The 22,649-nt window shown below is 36.4% G+C and overlaps 1 protein-coding gene across 1 annotated transcript; it reads left to right on the plus strand.

The window, feature by feature from the left end:
• The first annotated feature begins 1,164 nt into the window (after window positions 1-1,164).
• PLCXD2 (phosphatidylinositol specific phospholipase C X domain containing 2) lies at window positions 1,165-14,770 on the plus strand. Its single transcript, XM_087721441.1, has 5 exons — window positions 1,165-1,485; window positions 6,013-6,473; window positions 9,716-9,957; window positions 14,247-14,383; window positions 14,500-14,770. Exons 1-5 carry the CDS (start codon window positions 1,398-1,400, stop codon window positions 14,502-14,504), a joined length of 933 nt encoding a protein of 310 aa, XP_087577567.1. The 5' UTR covers window positions 1,165-1,397; the 3' UTR covers window positions 14,505-14,770.
• The last annotated feature ends 7,879 nt before the right edge of the window (window positions 14,771-22,649 follow it).

Consider the following 22,649-nt stretch of genomic DNA (forward strand, 5'->3'; position numbering starts at 1 on the left):
CTGTTTTGTGCTGCCTGTTGGCCATACAATGTTTCCTAGTTCCAGGAGCTTGACTAAATGCTTTTTCCCCCTAGCCAGATGTTGGAGGGAGGGAGGGAGGGGAGGAGACAAAGGAGTTGTGGACTCTGTGCATTATCAGGAAAACTGAATTGAATGGGACTACGTTTAGTAGGGCAAGAGAAACTACACGTAGCAAAAGAAAGTTTGAGTTTGAAAAAAAGATCCAATCTGGTTGGGGCTGTGGAGGGGAAAAAAAAACACATTCCAGAAAAACATCTCTCCAGAGCATCCCTTTTTCTATTCCAAGTTCCTTCTGTCTTCCTTCCCCAAGAATGACCTAGATCAGTGTTTCTCAACCTTGGCAACTTGAAGATGTCTGGACTTCAACTCCCAGAATTCCCCAGCCAGCGAATGCTGGCTGGGGAATTCTGGGAGTTGAAGTCCAGACATCTTCAAGTTGCCAAGGTTGAGAAACACTGACCTAGATTGTTGGAGAAGGTTAGGAAGAAGTCCTCAGAAGTCAATTCTGCAGCTTATTTGAACTCCCCTCAGGTCAGCTAGGCAGACTGCTTTCTCGCATTCCCTGCAGCTCCAGGATTTTAAGGCTAAAAGAGAGTAGGATCGCGGGCCAACTTCAAACTGCTTCGGTGGGATGAGATCAAAGAAGTTCAAAGTGGACTTGGCTCCATAGACTGATTTGGCGATTTTGATTTTTTTTAAGGGGTGATTGTTTTTAGAAAATTATAGTCCGATGAACCAATCAATCATATTTCGGTCAGGCAACTATAATTAATTGACAATAACGGCTGTGTTATCCTTTTTGGGACGATTCACCGCTTTCAAAACCGCACTAAACCAAAATTGAGACTTTCCGGAAGAAACAAGGCGACGCGCTAAGAGCTCAGCCGGCTCAACAGTCACGTCAGGCCAAATCGCCGTCCGCCACGGTTGTCACGAAAGCAGTGACGCCACGTCTGGACGGCCGCCTGGTGGCGCTGTCGATCAATCCCGCCGCCCAGCTTTGGACAGGCGCGCCAGGACTAGGGGCCGTTTCATGAAAGCCGGCGGGCGGCGGGAGCGGGGGAGGCGAGTCCCCCACGACCTGGCAGCTCTTCCCGCCGCCCGCGGAGCGAGGTCGGTGTCCTCATCAGCCTCCTTTGCCTTCGCCGTAGGGATGCAGGGGACTTTAAGAGCCGGGCAGGCGCGGCGTCCCAGGCAGGGCAAAGGCGCGGCAGTCGCTCTGCCGGTTTGGCAAGTTTCCCGGAGGATGACAGAAGAGGAGCCTCTGCCGGCGCTTACTCCAATGCGCTGCAGTTAAAGGAGTGCGAGCCGGCGAAGACGGGAGAAGCAGGCGCTCGGCGCGTCAGCGTTCCCGGAGCCGGAGCTGAAAGCGAGGAATGGCAAACCAACGCAGCCACGCAGACTGGATGGGCTCCTTGCCGCCCGTCCTCAGCGCCCTGCCGCTTTCCACGCTGGCCATTCCAGGTAACCGACGACCGAACCGACCTTGCCTGCCTTTGCGTCCCTCCTTTGAGGGAGGTTGCAATGCACACCTGGCGGCCGCAGCCTGCATCCTAATAATAGGAAACTTACTTGGCCCCAAAAAAAAACCCTCTCCAGATGTGCTGACCTGCGAGACCCGTGATGGGTAAGGCCTCTGTAGGACAACAGATTGAGGAAGAAGGCCAGCTGAGTTTTAAAGGATCAGGAAACCAGAGAGTTCTGAAAGTCGTAATTTAAACGTATCTGGAGGGGGGAAATGATTATGATAATTATGTGAATGCAGGTGCCATTGATCTAAGTGACATCCAAAAGTCAGGATGTGGGCTTGGGGCAGATTAAACACCTAGTTATTATCTTGAATTCGGCAGTTTTGCATTTAAGAGAAAAACAACAACTGGAATATGAAATGTCATTAGCGATTTGCATCTTACTAAATGGGTATCTTTGAAATGGCGCATAAAACATTTTGTAAACGCTTCCTTCACAAAATCAGAATATGTGTTTTATATATCATTAGCAGTCTTACGATTTACAGAATACATTGGTGGTGGGGGTGGGGGTTTTTTTTAGAAGCTTTATCCCAGAATAAAAATTTGAGATGTTTCATTGAGTGAATGAATGAAAAGTTTACTACAGTCAAAGGACCCAAGAGAAACATAATAGCTAAGAAAGAAAACGAGTCGCATGTTGACACGTCATAGAAAACAAAATAATTCAGGAAATCGTTTCAGGAAATAGCTTCTTCCTTTATGTAAATGCAGCAGCTAGAAATTCGGCTACAACCAGACTAAACTTAAATCTAAATTTGGATAAAAGGAAATTTGCACATATATGGTTTAAATTAGAGCCAGTTCGTTAAGGTACCAGGCTAGAAAACTAGAGACCTTGACACCTTAGCCATGAAAGTCAGTTGGGTGACCTTGGGCCACTCACACACACTCACCTTACCTCACCAGGTTGTTGTTGTTGGGAAAATAGGAAGAGAAAAGTGTGTTGGATATGTTCGCTGTCCTGAGCTATTGATAAAAATAATAAAAATTAATGAAGGGTGCATTTAATTTATTTTTTCTCAAAGTTAGAAAGCAGTTAAAAGATCAGCTCCTCCCCCCCCCCTTCCAAAAAAAAAAACCACCAACAGAGATTGCAGGTCTACTTGTGACAATGAAGATTCCTTCTCAATTGGCATACAAATAATAGATTTATTTATTGGTTTGTTTCTTTTACTAGATCCCAAGAAACAACAAGAAAGAGTTGTCTGTTATTTCAGAGGCCTGTTTGGACAAAACCTTTGTCCATTGCTTCCAAAGTCTGCTAATTTGAGAATCTGTTAAATCAAGTATACTATATCTAAATATTCAGTTATATATAGATAATATTAAATGTGGAGAATGCCTTTTCTACTTATTAAAATAAATAGATGTGGCTTAATAGTGCTATAAACATATTTACTGATGATAAAGTATTCAGCAATATTTGTATCTTTTTCATAAAAGCTGAGCTCAAACAACATTTAGCTGAGCTCAAACAACATTTAGCTCAACAACAATTAGCTGAGCTCAAACAACATTCCCATATTATATTAGATTGAAAGCATGCAATTGCAAATGTAAGCTCATTAGGAGAAATGACCTTTACTTAGCAATAACCATAGTTGACTCCAACTAATCTCAGAATACCAGATTAGATGAATCATTTGTTCTTCTTTAAGTCTAGTCACCTTAAACAACTGGAAAATCCATAGCTGGCACATGTTGATCTTTGATTTGTGTTTTATTTGTAATTAAAGAGAATGTTAGCAAAACCTGCCCTTTCGTCTTGGTGTTAAAGACATAAATGAGGAAATGGGCTAGTGAGTCATAACAGTAGCTAATACAAATGCTTTGTCAAATGTTTGCTCAAAAATCCCATTTTAAATATTATTGACAAACGAATGGGGCTAGAGAGTGTATTATGTTAAAAGTAATTTGCATTGTTACTATATAGAATCTATCTTATAGAGAATGAAGAGAGAGAGAAAAAATTCTTTTAAATTTTTATTTAAAATTCACATATAATTTTTTCCAGATTTAAATCGTTACTTTTTTCTCCCAAAGCCTTCGCATTTGAAATGAAATGTAAAACTACTTTTTCTGCAGAATTTTCTTTTACTTTTACTTTTTCTTTTACTTTTTCTTGCAGAATTCCAAGAAAGAATATTTATCTTTATCACAGATTGCAAAGAGTTTATCAGTCTACTTCATGTAGTTGTAAAGTCATTCAGACTATTGTTAGGGAAAGCTGCACATGGATGTAGCAGATGAAATGAGCATTAAGACTGAATATAGAATAAGCCAATTAGAATGTATCCTTCTATTTCATTCCTATAAGCATCTACTTAAATTTAATAATTACCATAAGAGCAAGAAGAGTATTTAAGTACTTGACACCAACTGTAATGCGTTTTAATAGGACAAGATATCATAGCATCTACATTCTCAATGTTCAAGCCATCAAAGGGATTAAACTGATAGGACACTAGAATCTGTTTTAAAAGTTATTGGCAAATCCCAGCACTTGGTTTTTAAAAACAATGATTTGTCTATCTACAATATCTCAAATATCAAAAAACATTTAATTTTTTTATAGTCTAAAAGATTCAAAATAAGCCAATGGTATGAATATGTCCAGTGCTGGTAAATAATATTTCTAATAAGCAGTACCTCTTTTAAAAAAATCTAATTTATTAATAAATAAAAAATAAAAAGAATGCATAAACTATAAGTACAATACATTTCTTTCTACTCCAAATTCTCTATGTACTGTTTTATTTATTTAGGAACAAAACTTCTTATTGGCTGTTCTTCCTGTTCTAAAGGAAGGCTGATAGTATCCACTATTTTTATCTCTTTTTTTTTTCTAGTAAAGGTAGTGTGTGTGTGTGTGTGTAATTCTAATGTACTCAAAACAGAAATAAACTTCCTGATGTAATATTAAGAGTTCATAGTGTGTAATTCTATGTGTGTTTAAGAAATACTGCACATTATGAACTCTTAATATTACATCAGGAAGATTTATTTCTGTTTTGAGTACATTATAATTTACTTCATGTGCTATAATTTACGTCACCTATGATGTAATATGAGAAAATGTTAGCACATAATGTTCTTATATAATTGAATGTGACTAAGCTGCATATTAATTTCTATGAATGTTAAGAATGAATCACGGTACATGTGGAAGATATCTATCAACCATTAATGGCTTGCTATTTGACAGCTATGTATTATTTGTATCATAGATATATTTTTGAGCAATGTTTTTAGAATGAAAAAGTTGAAATATTGTGACAATTAGCTTCTCCAGTACCCCAAATTACAGCATGTCAATAACAAACTGAAGGTAAGGAAAAGTGAAAGGTGATGTTATATTTATTTTAGTATTACCATTTTGTGAGTATTTTTGGTTTGATTGTGGATTAATTGTGAAATATTATACTTTGATACTTGTAAAAAATATTAGAGGTCCTGTGAATTTCAATTTCCAAGGAAATGTGTACTTTTCTTAAGCAGGGTTTTTAAATGTTATTTTTGTCATAGCTAGGAGTTGAGTTATGCACCCATGGAAAGGCCACCTGGTGTGCAAATTGTGCACTGCGTAAGATTGCCACATGAAGCAGGACACCACTTGCAACTTAAAAAAACCCTCACAAACTGCATGGCACAGTCATATAGAAAGAGACTGCGTGAGAGAGACAATATTTTAAATACTAAAAAATGGTTGGGCAGTTAGATGATTTCTACACAAGGGTATGCCACTGGCCCTACCTAGTTGCATACAGTATATTTCATATTAGAATTATTTTGTGTGTGCAGTGCCATTTCATCTTCACAACTTTTTTTTTGAATTATGAAACATTCCTGTCACATTCCAAACAGGCACTTTCAGTCATCCTGATAGTGTTCAGAGGTCAGAGAAGGAAGTTTTAAATACTCAAAATATTTGCTCAAAATACCTTCCACACAAAATGTTTGAAGCAGCCCATTTTTGAATATGGATCATGCTATAAAAAAAAACCTTCTTCCACTACACACTTTACTGAAATAAATATTTTAAGACTTCTTAAATCTATTAATTTTTGTTGTTCAAAAGATATCAGTAAACTGCTTCTATAGGTTAGAAATTTGTTTGTTTAGTTTTATGTACCTGTTTAGAGAACATGTACATCAACACAATTCCTTGACAGTATTAAGTTCTTGCTTCTTTCCCTTGAGAAAATTGCCCATTTATTCCTTTTCCTTGCTTTCTCATTTTAGCTGTTAGTAGCCCATCAAAGAACTCTTATAACTGATTCTTTTATCTTAAGAATTTTTTGAGGAGGAATGTTGTCAAATGCCTTTTGAAAATCCTGGTAAATGGTATTGATGTAACATTGCCCCCATTCAGATGCCTGTAGAGATATTAAAAATCTCTTTTTTAATAGGTTAGTAAGGCAGAATCTATATTGATTGTCCCCCTTTTTTCCCCATATAGGTTCACATGACTCCTTCAGTTACTGGGTGGATGAGAAAGCTCCCGTGGGACCAGATCAGGCTATAGCAATTCGGCGGATAGCTAAAATCCCTTTGGTAAAAAAGCTAATGAAGAAATGGTCAGTAACACAAAATCTGACATTCAAGGAGCAGCTTGACAGTGGAATACGCTATTTTGACCTCCGTGTATCTTCCAAACCAGGTGAAGCAGGACAGGAAATCTACTTTATACATGGCTTGTTTGGAAGCACAGTATGTGATGGACTTATGGAGATAAACAACTTCTTAACCCATCATCCTAAAGAAGTCATTTTCCTGGATTTCAATCATTTCTATGCCATGGATGTGAATCATCATATGTATCTTATCAGCAAGATTGAAGAAATATTTGGATCAAAACTCTGCACAAAAGAATGTGTAGAAAATGTAACTCTGCAGAGTCTTTGGGAAAAGCAACAGCAGGTACAGGATTTTTTTTATCCTATTTAATTGGATCTGAATCTACATTTTTATACTTCAAACTACTATTAGATGGCCTTTGGGAAAGCATCTTTGGAAGTTGTAGGATGTGTTTGAAAAAGGAACTCTGAAAGTGAAGCAGATAGTAGTTTTCAAGCCTCTAGAACTCCCTGGGTTATTTTATTTGTGTCTTAGCACAGACTCTCTCTGTAACATTTCTTCCATTCTATAATACCTGTAAGTTCTTGTCTTTCTAGTACAGCTGAACTCCTTTTCAGGAGGATGTTTAACTGAATAGAAATTACCTTGAATCTGTCCATTACTGTGAATTAACATTGAATCTGTCCATCACTATGAAGTAACCTTTTTAAAAATTCTGGAGCCTTAAATGAAAAATGATATATCTCATGGTAAAGCTAATAGAAGATTCTTCTCTGTCAACTTTACGGGGTAGACCAGATTTTAAAAAAAGACTACAGGTAGTCCTCAACTTATGACCACAATTGAGGCCAAACTTTCTGTTGCTGAACGAGACAGTTGATAAGTGAATTTTGCCCCATTTTACACCTTTCTTTTCATAGATGTTATTGAATTACTGCAGTTGTTAAGTTAGTAACATGGTTACTAACACAAGTGAAACTGGCTTCCCCATTGTCTTTGCTTGTCAGAAGGTCTCAAAAGGTGACCCAGGGTTCAAAAGGTGACCCCGGGACATAAATATGAACTAGCTGCCAAGTGTCTGAATTTTGATCATGTGACCCTGGGGATACTGCAATGGTTGTAAGTGTGAAAAATGGTCAGAATTCACACTTTTTGTGCCATGGCAGCTTTGAATGATCACTAAATGACCTGTTGTAAGTTCAGAACTACCTGTACTGAAAGAGGTTCACATTATTGAAATAGGCTGTAATAACAAAATTGTACAAGCTTGATTATGTTTTGCCTCACTCCCCACCCCTAAATCCCAATGAGAATCAAGGAGGAGCTTGCTTGAGTCTCTTCTGCATACTGTCATGTTCCCCAGGCCTTAAAGAATGCCCTCTATTTAAATAATTCTTGCCTACTTCCTTCAAGGACACCCTCTTGATTCTGTACATTCTAGCTAAACACAGACCTCCTTTTAATAACTGTTTATCTACCTCTAAAAACAGTTCTGTCCGGTTTAATTTGATCTATTTTCAATCCTGTTTTTTCCATCTTTCATAAAAGCTACATTACCACAATATTATTGTCTTTCCTATGAACTATGTGCCTTTCCCAATTCTGTCACACTTTCTGTTCTTCCTAGATCCGTGATGGCAAACCTATGGCATGTGTACCAGAGATGGCAGGCAGAGCCCTCTCGGCTGGCATGTGCGCTGTTACCCCAGGTCAGATCTCTTTGGCGTTTCTTTTGTGAGCTTCTGTTTCCCTGAAAATGACGAAACAGAAGCTCACAAAAGAAAAAGATCTTACCTCTTGCCGTACTGCCAATGTGTGGCTACCCCGCCTCCCACTAGCCAGCTGGTCTTTGGGTCTCTGCTGCACACGTGCACATTTGTGCACATGCACCTTTCAGTTTGGGCATGCACATGTGTGCAGTATTGGCACTCATTGTCTAAAAGATTTGCCATCACTGTCCTAGATTATCAAAGGTTATCAAAGTTTGAACTTCTCAAATTATTTCAGTTCAGCGAAGCAGCTATCCTTATTCTTCCTCCGATATTAATGCATTCTAAAGAAATAGGGATCTCCAGAGACTTGGTCATCTATGCCAGCAGTTGCCAACCCGTGGTCCGTGAGAAAATTTTGGTGGTCCGCAGAAAAATTATTTGCATTTTTATATTGCACTAAATACTATTTATCTTTTTAAAAATGCATATTAGTGGTCCGCAGGATTTAAAATTATGAATTTAGTGGTCCCTGAGATCCGAAAGGTTGGCAACCCCTGATCTATGCCATTTTTTTTCAACTTTAGCCATGTGAATAGCTTTGTTCAGCTCTCTCAAAAATAAACCAAACAGCAGCAGGTGCCAAAGCTGTCCACCAGGTGGTACTATTTGAATGTAAACGCTAGCAGTAGACGTTTATTTATTCAGTTTGATGCTGCTTAACTACAAATGACTTTGAGCAACTCACAACGCAAAGAAAACCAATATTATAAAAACATCCATCAGAACTAGATTTAGACAAAAATAAAAAGAGTGAGATGGTGAATCTGGCAAACCTCAAAAGTTAGAAGGTTGAGGGACTTGCTTCCAAATGAATGTAATGCATTAATTCATGATCAGAACCAAATATTTATAGGTGATAATTCAACAGTAACCCAGCCATTTGTCGTGGAACTGCCTTTATGTTCCAGAGAATGAAGCAAAGGATACCCAAATGAGGGAAATCTATAAATAAATGAAGCTCTCACAATGCAGTATGGCATAGGAGATGTTATTGTGTTTCCCCTTGTGGATTCAAAAACATAATGGCAACAAGTAGAACAAATAATGAGATCCTTAGTGTAACCCCATTTATTGTGTGAGAGCTCAAGGAATGAGTGATGTTATTTCTTTTCATTTCCCTTAATCTGTGATGTCCCTAATTCTGTTCACTAGTAGATTAAGTACCGTATTTTTCAGGTTATAAAACACACTGGAGTATAAGACACACCAAGATTTTGAAGAGGTAATTTTTTTTTAAAAAGTGTTTGCCCTTCCCGGCCCCAGGAGTACTCTGAAGGCCTCCCAAACCCTCTGCGCATCCATTTTTGCAAATGGGGTGGGATTTCACTGTATAAGGTGTATTTAGTGTATAAGACGCACCCAGATTTTCACCCTCTTTTTGGAGGGAAAAAGGTGCGTCTTATACTCCAAAAAATATGGTATTTGAAGGCAGATAGTGCTGCATTTTAGTTCAGGACTAAAATGGAATGGAGTGGCAACTCATGCAATCCAATTCAGTATCACCTTCGTTGTTGCAAATATAATAAGATTATATAGCAAGTTTTATTAAATGTTTAAAAATCCTTCAAATTGTTTCCACCATTGGGAACGTTTGTTAGATGATAGTGGTAGTAACGAGTTATGAGTTTATCTAGTAACACTTGACTTGATATTGACCAGATTTTACTTTTCATATCTCTGTGCTGTCTCACAGACAATAATATTTTCCATACTGTTGTATTTTTTGCCCATTGTTAGAGAGTGATATGAATATAAATGAATTTAATCCAGGGAGAGATTTCGGTTGCCTCACTTTTACCTCCATTCTTCTAGGTTCTTGTTTTCTACCATCATTCTATATATGAAATTTACCCCGTTCTATGGGCAGGGAATAAAATGCCAGCTCCCTGGGCAAACACAACTAATGTGCATAAACTGCTGCAGTTCTTGGAGACCACCCTGAATGAGCGAGCAAAACATGGAACTTTCCATGTTTCCCAAGCTATTCTCACACCAAGAGTCAAAACTTTTGCACGGCACCTCAGCCGTGGACTGAAAAACACTCTTGTTCATAGGTAAGTATCTGCTTACGTTTTCTGTCCAACTATTGATAATGAACTAAATAAACTGGCCCACCTTGTAAAGTCATTGAGGGTGCAATCCTTTAATTCCTGGGAGATTATTGTAAGAGTCATTGGGAATTGATAAATGAAAGTTAGTCACCACGGAAATGAGATGTTTGAGGAAAGCTGCTGAAGTAACCAGAAAAGATAACCAGAAAATCAGAAGAAAAAGAATTGGCATAGAATCAATTTTAAACTAAATTAAACTAAACAATTTTAAACATAAAAAAACAGCAAATAAAATGGTTTGCTCACCTGGAGAGCATGTCTTGGGGCTCTGTGCCATACAAGGCATAGACAAAAAGAGGAGAAGGACAAAGAACATGAGGTAGACTCAGAAGAAGATGGAGAGACAACATCAAAAACAGATTACCACAGCATCAAATAACAATGGTTGAGGCCTCCAGAAGAGCAGGAACCAGAATTTTGTATCTCCCTCGACACCTGGAAGTGATAAAAGATGATTGGGAACCGTCCTCTGGAGATATTTGCAAATTGGGCTTGGGCAGAAAGAATATCCCACCTGTTTTCCTGTTCCATTAGAACCAATTAAAAGAAACGAAGAAAAATAAAAGAAGGAAAAGTGTCATTCCTAAATTTCAGAAGAATGTCCTTTAATTACCTGGAACTCATACATGATCATCTATTATAAAATATAAGCAGGCATTATCTTCTGTGATAAAATAAGGCTTTGTCTTTCCTGCTTCTTTCTGGCTGAAATTGAAGGGACTTGACATACTAGAGACATTTTTAAAAAGTAGTTTTAAACATATCTGCAGTCTTCTTTTGAAGGAGGGATGGCCACTTGGGTGAGAAAAGATTTCGGAGATAGAAGTAGAGAGCATTTTTTCCCCTTTACTATTCATCAAAGGCTGGAAAGGAGCAAGGAGGAAGAAGTTGCCACAGCTATGAAGTTCCCAGCTCTTTCTAAGTTTTGCTTCTTGTGGACATACATGTAAGGCAAGACACATATAACCCTTAGGCAGAGGTGAAATCCAGCAGGATAGCGGAAATTTTGAGTAGTTCGGAGAACCAGCAAATACCACCTCTGGCTGGCCCCAGAATGGGGTGGGAATGGAGATTTTGCAATATCCTTCTCCTGCCATGCCCACTAAGCCACACACACAGAACTGAGAGTTTAAAAAAAATGAATTTCACCACTGTCCTTAGGCATGAAAGTTTTTTGCTCAGCAGTCTTGGCAGCCCTGGACCCATTGTGCTATTTAGTGATAAAATCCATTTCTTTGTTGGCCATTTCTCTGTAGATGGACCAGCATAGAAAATAGTTCAGAGAAAGATACGCTTCCTATTCTTCCATTCCTCTTTACTCCCTGCTTGACGAGCTATTGGGCCCCATTAGTAAACAAGAAAAGGTGAATCTTGTTTACTCCTTGTTGATACTTGAGCAAGAACCAATAAGCAAAAGGAGACTCATTCTGGAAAAAGCCCCTTGGTCTGCTTGTTTGTTTATCTTTTTTGTCTACTCATTCAATCCATGTAGCTCAGTGGGATGGAAGATCAGACTAGGGAAAATAAGAAATTGAAATGTAATAATTGCTCCATCAATGGCCTTTTTTCATTCAAAGTAAAAGTGACAGTGTTAAACCTGCACTTTTTCCAATGATGATTTAACCTTATATATAATTTACCTCTTAGTGACACTTTTTAAGATAATTGGGGAATTAGTGGGGCAGGATTTCCACCCCTACACTCCCAAAAAGACAGCTTTGAATGCAAGTATTCCTGGAAACTGTACATTGGACTGCAGCTTTTGCACAAATATACAACTACAAAATACAGTGAGTACAAAAAAGAAAACAAACAGAACCATCTCCTTCTGCACCCCTCGAGGAAAATAGTGAGTGGGTGTAAAAATGAAAATGTATTCCTCATTAGGTACTTTCTCCTTTCATGAGTATTATCCTTAAATGGAAACCTGATGAAAAATATGTCATTTAAAAAACTACCGTAGGTGATGTTCCTTGAAATCACAATTCAAGACATTTTTTGGAGCTGTTCAAAACTTTCTTGGTTTGTTCTGAATGATTTCCAAATATCTCTCATTGCCCACTTCATATCTCTGTTTTTTGCACATCCTACCTTATCTCTATTTGAATAGTTATGTCTCTAATTATTTCTATAAAATAAATAATTTCAAATAGTTTCATGTCAACTTTGTTAGAATTCAAATATCGCTTCCCTGTTCAAGCTAACAACAGTTATTAGTAACTATAACATGGTTTCTTTGGTTTTGATATAGCAAGATATATAGACATAGTCAGTACTGGTTCATAAGCAATTGGTGCCTTCCAGATATTCAATTCCTATCAGGATCATCAGCAGAACTGATAAAAGTAATGAGGGAATTGTATTGGTTAGTAGTACTGCAGGCTACGTGCTGACTGTTGACTGCCTGCAGTTTGGCAGATCGAATCTCACCAGGCTCAAGGCTGACTCAGCCTTCCATCCTTTCAAGGTGAATAAAATGAGGACCCAGATTGTTGAGAGTAATATGCTGACTCTGTTGTAAACTCCGTGTAAAGGGCTGTAAAGCACTGTGAAGCGGTATACAAGTCTAAGTGCTATTGCTAATATGTATGAATCAACAAAAGCCACTATTGAAGCGAGATTATTATATATAAAGCCGAAATAAGTAATAATCCTTAGCTTTATTCCGAAGATATATTGACAAATTAATGGTGACAAGGTTCTGTTTTCTTCAATTACAGTACTTAATCTAGTCTATTAACATTTTAATTTCTCATTGCCTGTAACTTATTGCAGTACCAGATGTGTCAGTTATAGTAATATAGCAAGTAACCTACTATAACTTCAGTAGACAGAAAAATAGTCTAAGCAGTGGCAATACACAGAATGCTCAAATAAAATCTATCTTCATCCTTATCAGAGTTAAAGATCCATTGTTATAACTCAAATTTCTACTTTAAAAAAATAATTGCTATACGGTTATAAGGCACTAGATGGTGCTAAATTATTTTCCCTTCTAATTACCAAATGTGTTGGTAATTATTTTAATAGTAAAAAGAATACAATCACGGATAATATTCCAAATCATGTGGTACAGAAATATTAAATCAGCAAAAAATAGGCACACCAATAAAATATTATTTATTTTGCTTATATTATCGCATTCCTACTCTAGGGTGAATAGCTGACATAAAATATGACTATAAATGCAAGCTACATAGAGACATAATGAACTAGGCAATATTTAGTTTGCTTGAAAGAGGTTTCTGGATAAAAGAGTGAATTTAAAAAGGCTTTACATTCTTCGCATATATCAATTGTATCTCTAATGGCTTGCTTCTCAAATCCAAACACTTGAAAGCAAAAATTCACTTATAGTGTTCATGATGTTTTAACACCATCTCTCACTTTATTGTAGGGAAAGACTAAAATAATAACTTTAAAAAAACATCCAGGAAAACAGCTTACTTAAATAACACCACCTGCTTAAATGTTTGCCTAGCACCTTTATCTCTCACTAAATCATAACGTAGTCTAACATATTAGTAAATAATTTAACCAGCTGTTAAATTATTACTTGGCATAGTGTGTGAAGAGATCACAGGTTCACAGTATTTATTTTGAATGCTTAAATGTTATTGGGAAGATATAGATATTAGGTGGCATATCAACATTAAAAAGTCAATTTTAGAATTTTAGGTACAATATAAAAATAATGGACAAAAATGTGCATTATTTGCACATTTTAATGTTCAGCTATTTTCTGAAAGTAGACATAACTTTAGAAATGTAAGTATTGTTTATCTACTATGTGCCACTAAAATCCTACTTATGGAAAATTTAGATGGCGTTGCAATGCATTTGTTGATTTCTTTCCCTCTTCTTGACCTATAATATGGGATGGCTTCAAATGTGGCATGCTTTTGCTGATTTTTTTTTAAATGATAAAGTATAATATGTAATACAAATAATTTTCTTATTTCCAAGAAGTATTTTAGATTATCACATAGTTTACAGGGGAGTGTTCGGTCCTCTCTGATCTTGATTATTTTCTTGCAGATGTTTCATTACTCAACTAGGCAACATTTTCAGTGCTAGCACAACCTAGCTCGGAGAGCACCAAGAACTCCCCATCTCAACCCTGAGATACAAATATTCTTTTCTATTATGACATAACACACAATATATGTAGACAATATATTATTATCTAGAGCGTAAAGCATGTCTCATATATTTTCCTTTATTTCTCATAGAAATCTTCCTTTTATTCTGAACTGGGTGAAGTTACAGAAACCAGGAATCATGGGAGTGAACATCATTACTTCTGACTTTGTGGAACAGGTTGACTTTGCAGCTACCATCATTGGATTAAATAATCTCCTTTTAGAAGGTAAACAAATCCTGATTGTTTAAAGGGGAGATTCATTTAGGAGTATTCCATTTATATCAATTATTATATTTCAACAGTCCCAACTGGTGGTGTTTGGTTTTTTTTTTTTGACACAGTGTGAAGACAAAAAACTTACAATGACTTCAATACATAGAGCTAAACTTGCAGGATAGCACGTCCTTCTCTGCTGCAAATAGGAACATTTTGCCTGCCTCTGTGGAAATACAGGATGTGATGCTGGCTGACCAACTGGAGCTCAGCGCTACAACACATGGAAATTATTAGCAGAGGCCTCTTCATGGACTTGCTGAGTACGTACATCCTGCACATCATGAAACCCGGAACTCTGGCTCGAAGGATAATAATAAATTATAAGCTTGGATTCATCAGGTTAGCCAACAGTTTACCTCTGCGGATAACTCAGGCAGAAATATGTGCTGCGCTTGTTTCATTACTACTGTACAGTGTATATTCTGCTACCTCGGTCATTCTTTAGGGAAATATCATTTCTGTTGTTTGCGGTGGTAAATCTTTGGTAAATACAGTAATGGGTGTGAATATGAGTTAGTTACACTATATTGCCAAAAGTATTTGCTCACCTGCCTTTACTCGCATATGAATTTACTGCAAGTGACATCCCATTCCTAATCCATAGGGTTCAATATGACATCGATCCACCCTTTGCAGCTATAACAGCTTCAACTCTTCTGGGAAGGCTGTCCACAAGGTTCAAGAGTGTGTTTATGGGAATTTTTGACCATTCTTCCAGAAGCGTATTTGTGAGGTCACACACTGATGTTGGATGAGTTTACATGGTCTACCACTTCGTGGCTGAGCTGCTGTCGTTCCCAAGCACTTCCACGTTCTTATAATACAGCTGACAGTTGACTGTGAAATATTTAGAGGCCAGGAAATTTCACGACTGGATTTGTTGCACACATGGCATCCTATCACACAGTTCCACGTTGGAAGTCACTGAGCTCCTGAGAGCAACCCATTCTTTCACAAATGTTTGTAAAAACAGTCTGCATGCCTAGGTACTTGATTTTATACACCTGAGGCCATGGAAGTGATTGGAACACCTGATTCTCATTATTTGGATGGGTGAGCGAATACTTTTGGCAATATAGTGTATGTGTTTAGACCTCCATTTTTTACTTGAACTTGCAGTTTAATTCATGATTTTGGAGTATCCTAACTGGATACAAAGAGGAATGAAATGAAACACTATTTATTTTGTGGATTTTTTTTTGAAGTCCTAGATTTAGAATCACTTCTGAGAAGTATGTAGCTAATACCACCTAACCTTTATCTCATTCTGGCATAATTCACTCCTAGCATATTGGAATTTGCACAGAAGAATGTAAATAGGAAATGGCACTCCAGGGTACAACGTACCTGCCATTTTGTCGAATTTATTTAATGCAATACTTTTCAAATTGTAAAACAGTATTTATTTATTTATTGTAAAAAGAAAAAAAAAGGTTTGCTATCCTTTTGTAGCTGATAGCTGGAAATTGCAATCCTTTTGTAGGCTGTAGCTGGAAAATTTGTAGTTATTTAAATATCTGTTTGGAAATTTCTCATAATACATTTATAGTAGTTTGCATTGTTAACGTGCACTGAGTGTTTTAATGAGACTTCAGGGAAGAAAAGATTTGAAACAAGTTTGCTTTAATTTTCGAGCAAACAAGTGTTCTTCAGAAATCTCGCTTGCATTTTGGATGTTCTGAGTATCCAGTTCTATTTCAGGGATCATTTCATTTCTTGCAACAATGAACAGAAAATGAAGGCAGTATGGACTACATACCTTAGTTTTCTGCAGGACGTCTTTTATTCATTTATTTATTATTTATTTATTTATTAAATGCATAGATGGCATATGCACTGGGCAATTTCCAAACCATATAATATAGCAGTGATGGCGAACCTAAGGCATGCTTACCACAGGTGGCACACGGAGCCCTCTCTGCAGGCATGTGAACTGTCGCCCCAGCTCAGCTCCACCACACATGCGTGCATGCCTCCTGCTGTTCAGCTGGCTTTCGGATCTCTGCCACGCATACCTGGGGGGGGGCGCATATGCGGGAGATGTGACATGTGTGCTGGGCAGCTGGGTGTGCTGGTCACGTACACATTGCATTATGGATGTGTGTGCACGTGCTTTTGCGTACACATGCATGTGCTTTTGGACTCAGTGACGAAAAGGTTAGCCATCACTGCAATATAGAGTTGAAGGGAAGTTGGAAAAGAATAGCAATCAATTAAACAAGCAAAAGGGTCTACAAGGGGTTAGACTCCATTCTAATCCAGGTCCTGGGAATAAAGCCAAGTTTTAAGGATTTGCCTAAGAAGGATCAGGATGTTTATCATTGTTACAACCTAAGAGGAAATCTTTGTGTATCCACAGGAAATATCCTCAGTCAGTTTTTCACCCTTAGCCACTTGAAGATGCATGGACTTCAACTTCCAGAATTCCTCAGCCACCTACGCTATGCTATGTTGACTGGGGAATTCTGGGAGTTGAAGTCCACACATCTTCAAGTAGCCAAGATGATATAAGTTCTTCTGGTGGTTGATGGCTAAGAGATTCCCCATAGTTTTTGCTGTATATTTATTTGAATAAAATAATGATTTCCTGCTACCAGGAAATGCTGGTAACAGCATTTTACAGTTTTTCTTTTGTGTTCTGTTTAAGACTTTGCTTTCAAGTTGAAATTTTAGCATAAAAGAACAATGAAAATATGTTGTGTTTTTTGTCATTGGCATTAAGAAAAGAATTCTAGTGGTCTCAGATAAGAAGACTGAAGCCTGCCCTTAAGGAACTTTTATTCCTTAAATCTCTCCCCATATGATAATGGGGAGAGATTTTTCACTATAAAGCTCAGAGTTGTTTGCATCATCCACAACCTCATTGAAATCTGTACCACTTTAAACTCTTAAGTCAGGGGTGAACCATGCTGGTTCAGGAATTCTGGGAGTTGAAGTTTACAGTTATAATGTCGCCATAATTGTCCATCCTTTTCTAACTATTAATTACTATTTATGGCCTAATTCAGAATTTGACAAGTTTCCCTTCTTTGAACTTGAAGTATATATTTATAATAATCCATTGGGCTGAAATCATTTTTGTACTCTATGAAAATCACTTGATGCTTGATTATTCTTGATTAAAATTTAATCCAAAGTAAACCATTAATATTTAATGAAGCTGTTATATTAAGTAGGTTTTTTTTGGCAATTGTTGATTCCGTACCTGGAAAAGGATACAGATGAACAAAGCCAGTATTGTCAGAATTTTGTATGCATTTTCCACTGTTAATTTATTTTTCTGTTAATTATTTATAGAGTATTCCAAATCATTACATTCACATTTTAGTGGAGTATATGATTTTCTTAGGAAGGGCACTGGAAAGCTGGTGGATTGCACCTGCTCTTGTGAAGTATTTTGCAGCTCAGTGCTTGCCTTTATGAACTTTATCCATGATTTGCAGGCATTTGGCCTGTTTTGGCATGATTAGTTCCGTTATGATCTCACCACATAGCAAGACTGCTTTAAAAAAAACAATTGCTGGAGAGGTCACATAACATCTATACCTAGACAATAATGGTTCAGTGTGATAGACTTGTTCACAACATTGCTGCAAGTATACCAGTGTTTCACAACAAAAAACGTAGTTTGAATCACCTTTTTCAGATTTTTCTTGATTTTTTAAGATTATGTTTTTTGTTGTATTGGTAATATGCTTTTTTTTTTGGGGTTAGGTATAAATGGGATTTCTTTGTATGGGGATTCCTTTTATTTATTGTAAACTGCCTAGCTTGTCTGAAGCAGGCTTTTGTATAAACAAACATTGGGCTATAAATTATTCTACACAATTTCATCTAATGTAACACATGGTCCAAACTCAACCCTTAAATATCCTCTGTATACTTTTCCACAGGAAACCATTTCAGGGGAACTCAAGTGTTGGACTCTGTCCATTGTAGAAGTATGTAAATACTGTACTATGTTATAGGATTCCAACCTCATTCATTCACACATTCATGAAGTTCGGCATTATCAGCCTTCTTCAGGTTGCCTTCCTGTCTAGATAGCCAAACATTGATCCACTTTATTTCTCTCAAATCTGTAGAATACTATAAACCAGAGGTAGTCAATCTTTTTATACCTACCACCCACTTTTGTATCTCTGTTAGTAGTAAAATTTTCTAACCGCCCACCGGTTCCATATTAATGGTAATTTATAAAGTAGGGAAGTAACTTTACTTTATAAAATTTATAAAACAGAGTTACAGCAAACCCCTACTGCCCACCATGAAAGCTGGAACGCCCACTAGTGGGCGGTAGGGACCAGGTTGACTACCAGTGCTATCAACTGTATCTTTCTTATACTTAGGTGCTTCATAATTCCTGTTATTCAGTTATATAATTTCTGTTATTTTACCTGAAGTGACTGTTAATAGCAGTGTATTGTTCTTCCCTTATTTAAAGCTCAGGTCTCTCAGATAATTATGCCATGAAAATAGTCAATTTAATGCAACAATTTTTGGTAATGATTTTTCTTATCTTTATTATTATATGTATTTTTAACTACTGGATGATTCTCCCAATCATCAAGAAACGGTGAATTAATCTTCAGAAATATTTGAAGATAAATAGGAAATAAAGAAAGTTTTTCTTTTGTATTTCCAATTCTGTATTCTAAATCATAATTAATACTGATATTTTTATTTATATTAATAAAAGTGAAATATGAGTATTATGGTTGCAAATTAATAAAATGAATAAAATATTAGAATATTATGTAGATTTTCTTTAAATACTGTATTTGTTATCTCATTTAATGTGAAATCTGAAGGAACTCTGGTTTCTTACTTTTTTGTAGACTTTGCTGTTTATCCCTAACATTGTACACATTTCAACTTTTTATTTAGAATGCCAGTTTTATTATTATATGTTTATTGCAATTGTTTTGAGTATTGTAAAATGAGAATACCTCATTTTATTTGTGCACATAACATCTACAGTATTTTTTGTCTTTCACATTTATTTGGTGCTTTGTTTTTAATCCTGAAAAGTCTAGATGTAATTGTGCTATCTGGATGAATATCATACAGTTATTGTATGCACAATAAAAGTTTTTTTTATATGTAGTACATTATAGCTTGTTTTATATTCTCTGCTTTTATTTTGAACAAAACAATTATAAAAATATACAAACTTTCTTTGGTGATTACTAATATTGGTTTAAAAGAAGTGGTTTTTAAAGAAATGGGGGGGAGGGGAGAGTACTCACACAATAAACTGATTTTTTTCAGTTCCACAAAGTTGTCAGATTTGGAAGTGGGCTCTCTCATCTTTTAAATTACTCAAAATTTGAAAGTTTCTTCATTCCAAGACCTTTATTCTTGAATTATTTGGAGAATTTGTACAGTTTTTGAGTGATAGAGCTTGCAATAATATTTGTTCCTCTGACCTCTTCATAACTACTATATTAAAACTCAAATCAGGTCTACAACTTTTGCTGTTGTTTGTGGGAGACAAATAAACAATACATAACAGGGACAGATCTCTTACTGAGAAAACATTTCCAACATTTTACCTTTGAGAAAGGATAAGGTGTACAATCTAGAATAATCCAAACTAGTTGAAAGAAAAGTCATACCACTTCTGATTTTCTTAGTAGTCTTGTGTGAAATGAAAATGTTGTCTTCAAGTCTTTTTGATAGTCACTCCTGTCTTGGTCTTCTCCTGGCTGGATTGTAGTAATACACTCTAAATAGACTGCCTTTGAGGATTGCTCAGAAACCATAGCTAATCTTAGAATGCCATGGGGCTGGCAGTGACAGGGATGTTATATTATGCTCATGTGAGCTACACTGGTTACCTGTTGGCTTTAGGTACAATAAAGGTGCTGGTTATCACCTATAAATCCTTCATATGATAAGGCTTAGTTCCCTTTCCTCCTATTGTTTCTGCCTGTCTCATATGTCAAGCAGACTGGACCCAGTCAATTAAAATATTATTTTCTGGGATCCTGGAAGCATGTCTTATCTGTTGTGGTGCCTCTCCTCTGAATGGCATCACCAATGGGATTCATACAGCTCCTCACCACATTCTGAAATATCATTACAAATTTGGCGGGATTTTTCCAGCCCTGAACTAGGAGAATTGTGGAATCCCTATATAGCTTTTAAATGTTTGGGGTTTTTTAAATGGCTTTCTAGATGATGATAATCTTTTTATATGCATTGTTTTTGGGAATTTTTTTACATAGTCTAAGCTGCCAGAGTGCTGAATTAGTGGCCTTAATTGAATTAAATGAATATCCTTTTAACCCAATGAACTTCTTAGCTCCAAGCTAATCCTGATCATATGAACAAAAAAGGATTGTTCTGGATTTTGCCCCACACTAAATTTGAATAAAGCATCTAGGAGCTATCTATTTCTGTATGCAAAGGTTGTCTTTTGTATACATTTTATTTGTATTTATAGATATATTTATTTAAAGGCACATTACCTTGTAATCCAGGATAGGCAATGTTATTGTTTCATAATCTAGGCCTGCTACCATTTAACATTATTTTAAGATTGCAAAGCAATATACTCTCTTGATTTTTCTCTGGAGAATAGCATTTAAAGGTGGGAGGAATCTTCATAACAGTTCAAGTCATGCTGATTTGCACAACCATTCCTTTATCTTATAAAAGATCTTTTGACAAAAGTGATAAGCTTATTGCTTCAGCACAGCCACATTCCTGAATAACCATGACAGAATATTTGCTTCTTATGGAACACATGCATCACAAAACCCTTAGCTGATAATGGCAAACCCTGTTAACTTCTTGAAATAAAGCCAACTGTGACTTTGGAATGTTTTCTAGTTGCTTAACATATTTTACCCTAAAGCTAAGGGAAACATTTAAACCTGAGGAGTTAAATAAATGTTTAACATTTATTTAGTTCAACATTCTATCTAATTTAAATTCAAACAAGGCTAATGATTCACATGAAAGAAGTCTATTTTTGGAAAGTAAAAGAGACAAGTGCATGACATGCATTTATATTGGTAGACTTACTGATTCAAACTTGCACATGAGCATTTCATAGGATAATTTACTAGTTGAGGTATGAATGAGGTTTATTTGTAAAACGAAATAGATATGTATCAAATTAGACTAAGCTAACAATTATTATTTGTTCTCTATAAGACAAAAGTATTAAGAATAAAGAATATTGCTATATTATTTAAGAATTATGCAAAATGTTCAAGAAATCCTGAGACTCCTTTGGATTGTAAAATCTCTTCATGATCAAGAGGGGGAATAATTTAAAACATTTGTATTGTACTACCTTTATTTATTAGAATTAGAGTTTGAATCCATGACTAACAAATAAAAAGAAATAGCAGTAAATAAAAGTTTGTAATGCAGCGCTTTGAACTTGTTTCTTATTGTAGATATTTTTATGTATTAACACTGGCAATTTTCTGAGTGAAATATTTCTAAAATCTTTGCAATGCTTTATGACTATGTCTGTGGAGATTATCAGTTATCCAGGTCATGGTTGTCCCAAAAGTGCTTTTTCGAGAGGCAACTGGACTGTATGGTTTTTCTTTGAAGATGTTTTGCTACTCATTCTCAGAGCTGAAGAAGCTTCTTGGATGAGAAGTACAATAGCAGAGTTGGAAGGGACCTTGGAGGTGTTCTAGTCCAACCCCCTGCCTAGGCAGCAAACCCTATAACATTTCAGACAAATGGCTATCCAACATCTTCTTAAAGACTTCCAGTGTTGGGAAGTGAAGTGAAACATCTTTTTTTAAAAAAACCAGAAAATCCAGTTGCCTCTTGAAAAAGCACATTTGGGATTTTATGACTATGGTAAGCAGTCACAAAATGAACCTCATACACTTCTCAGATAGGAAATCTGAGATTCTCCTGATTGTCAACTGCTCCAAGCATCACTTATTGGCCATGTAACTAGATTTTCTGAAACAGTAGTTAAATAAGGGTGCCTATATTTGTGTGATTTGATTTCCTGGCTGTTCATTGTCCACTAGCTGCCTTTTCCGTATTATCTCGGCTCTTGTCAAATTTATAAAGTAGATGGAAATCAAATCAATATCACCCAAGATAGAGTCTTGACTTTGGTGAACAGGCCAAACATTACTTTCAACACCGTTTTTCATCAATTTATAAAGAACTAGCTCTGGTTCAATGATGTTCATTACTTCCAGAAAAAAAATGGAAATTATATAAATAA

The sequence above is a fragment of the Thamnophis sirtalis genome, unplaced genomic scaffold (genome assembly GCF_051295495.1).
Source record: "Thamnophis sirtalis isolate CommonGarterSnake01/CBP01778 unplaced genomic scaffold, rThaSir2_p1.2 scaffold_8, whole genome shotgun sequence".
NCBI classification, from domain to species: domain Eukaryota; kingdom Metazoa; phylum Chordata; class Lepidosauria; order Squamata; family Natricidae; genus Thamnophis; species Thamnophis sirtalis.

What these genes read in the sequence shown, in the direction of transcription:
- PLCXD2 (XM_087721441.1), top strand. Translation starts at nt 1,398, where the DNA reads ATGGCAAACCAACGCAGCCACGCAGACTGGATGGGCTCCTTGCCGCCC. An exon ending in TTCCACGCTGGCCATTCCAG is followed by an intron (nt 1,486 to 6,012) that starts GTAACCGACGAC and finishes TTCCCCATATAG; the next exon opens with GTTCACATGACTCCTTCAGT. An exon ending in AAAAACACTCTTGTTCATAG is followed by an intron (nt 9,958 to 14,246) that starts GTAAGTATCTGC and finishes TATTTCTCATAG; the next exon opens with AAATCTTCCTTTTATTCTGA.